The following is a 2,157-nucleotide window of genomic DNA, read 5'->3' as shown; positions in this document are numbered from 1 at the left end:
TATTTTAACCAATTTCTCCTAATTTTAGTCTTTATTCTGTGACATGCATCTTTGAATTTTGTTTTTTATTCTGTCTGATGCATTTACTCTTTTTGTATGAATTGATAGTCTCTATTTTACAATCACTCAGTATGTATACATTTCTAATAATAATTTCTTATTTATCTTTACTTCTTTTTTTTTATTTGGCCCGCACTTATAATTATTTTTAAATATCCTTATTTAACTTAGTACCTTGATCTCACTTCTACTGCACTGATCTCTGAAAATTTTCTCCTTCTCTTTCACACAGACATCAAAATGCAAAAGCCTATAAAAGATCTTGATTCAATTTTTATTGATACTATTTTCCTAAACACATTCACACTTCTACTCCCTTTATCCAGACAGGGCTCATTCTTTCATTCTTTTTCCCTTTATCTAGAGGGATCATCATTCATTCATCCCTCTCGGGTGTGGCAAGAGCCGAGTCCTCACTCTGTCAGGAGGGGGCGCAGCTCGTACCCACCCAATACGGAATTTATTTATTTTTTCATACATTCACCATGACTTATACGGACATGCATACGGACACAGACACAGTTTCAGTCTCATACAACAAAACACTACACTCTTCTTCGATTGACCTACAGTGCTCTCGCTCTTTCACTGATTAATCTCCCTCAACTCAGTAAAAAAATCAGCGCCCAGCAGGGATTTTTGCCTACCCGTGCAGTCCTTTGAGCCTCCTTACACCTTTTTCTTTCTCAAAGCGGCATCCGTAGGACTTGCGCACTTTCCTATACTATATCTGCTTCATTGCTGCTGTCCTTTTAGGTCCCGACTACAATAACCACAGACCATTGCATGCAATGTATTTTTGCCTACACCATCCAGTTTCAATTTAGGTCACCTATCAAGGCCTTCCTAACAGTAACTGGATATATAAATGGTTATAGTCATAAATGATTACACTCGAACAATTCATATTTTAACCAATAAAAATCTTCGAAAGTAGCCAGCCTGTCCTGGTTGTCCACTAGGCTGGGACACAGTTTGGTAGCTGGCTTGTGCTGACTGCTGGCCAAGACTTGAACTCATGATGGGCCTGCCACCAGAAAATAGCTTGGAACCAACTTGAAGTCTACTTCTCTGGGGCTTGACAAAGGACTGGGCATTAGCTAACAGTTGACCACTGGACTGAGAGCCAGTCTGCACTGGTTGCTGGCTATTAGAGGCCACAGACTCATTACTAGTCTGCACTAAAGTTTGATAGTTAAACTGTGCTGGCTTGGGTACAGTCTTACTTCTCACACTTGTACTCAATGCAGTGGCTAGAGAACCAGAAACAAAACTGCCACCTGAAGATATCAGAGAGCCTGGATTTTGCCTTCTAACATCAGATTCAGAACCAATGTTATATACACTTGTCACAGGACCAGAGCCGTAGGAGCCAGTTTGAGGGCTATAGCTTACACTGTTATTTACACTAGGGATGCACTGATACCACTTTTTCCAATACTCGCCCGATACCGATACTTTTATTTTTGGTACTTGCCGATACCGAGTTCCGATACCAATATTTTATTGCATTTGTACATTTTTTAAATATTGGGTACAGAAACCAAAAGGGTATGTATAATGTTAGTTGGTTAACTTCATTTATCAAATAGATACAGTCAAACCAAAATTTATTCAGACACCTTCAACATTTCTCACATTATCACAGTTTATTCGCTATAGTTTAGAAAATGGTAATAAAATATGACAATAACTCAGAAATAAACTGTGTCAGAACAAATTCATCTTGATAATGTTAGATAATTTTGATAGAACGGTATGTAATAGATTACAATCAACCAAAATATTTCAGACAGCTGTTAGTATAACAGTATTTACACAACTATCAATACTTAGTCGGGCAACCCTTAGCCTTAATGACAGCCTGTAGTCTCCTGGGCATGCTGTCATCCAGCTTCATGAAAACCTCAACTTCAATGTTTTTCACAGAATCGGTCTGAATAATTTTTGGACCCAAATTTGTATCAATTTTACTGGTAGTCCACTGTATGAAGAATTTTTGGGTATGATTTGTCACAGTTTACTTTATTTTGCTATCCTCACTTACATAAATGAACTATAGTGTCCTGCACCCACTAGTAAAAAAATATAAAAAAT

At 37.6% G+C, this 2,157-nt stretch overlaps 1 protein-coding gene across 1 annotated transcript in view; it reads right to left on the bottom strand.

Moving 5' to 3' along the window:
* Positions 1 to 1,453, bottom strand: part of LOC107689513 (transcription factor SPT20 homolog) — a gene marked incomplete at its 3' end in the record, with an annotated part of 5,039 nt that extends 3,586 nt beyond the window's left edge. The window contains exon 1 of the mRNA XM_016487516.1: positions 998 to 1,453. Coding sequence (XP_016343002.1) covers positions 998 to 1,080 — 83 coding nt within the window. The remainder of the gene's footprint in view (positions 1 to 997) is intronic.
* Between the last annotated feature and the right edge of the window lie 704 nt (positions 1,454 to 2,157).

This window comes from Sinocyclocheilus anshuiensis, unplaced genomic scaffold, assembly GCF_001515605.1.
Source record: "Sinocyclocheilus anshuiensis isolate Anshui unplaced genomic scaffold, SAMN03320099.WGS_v1.1 scaffold1199, whole genome shotgun sequence".
Lineage (NCBI taxonomy): Eukaryota > Metazoa > Chordata > Actinopteri > Cypriniformes > Cyprinidae > Sinocyclocheilus > Sinocyclocheilus anshuiensis.
This window is presented reverse-complemented; position numbering and strand designations above follow the sequence as displayed.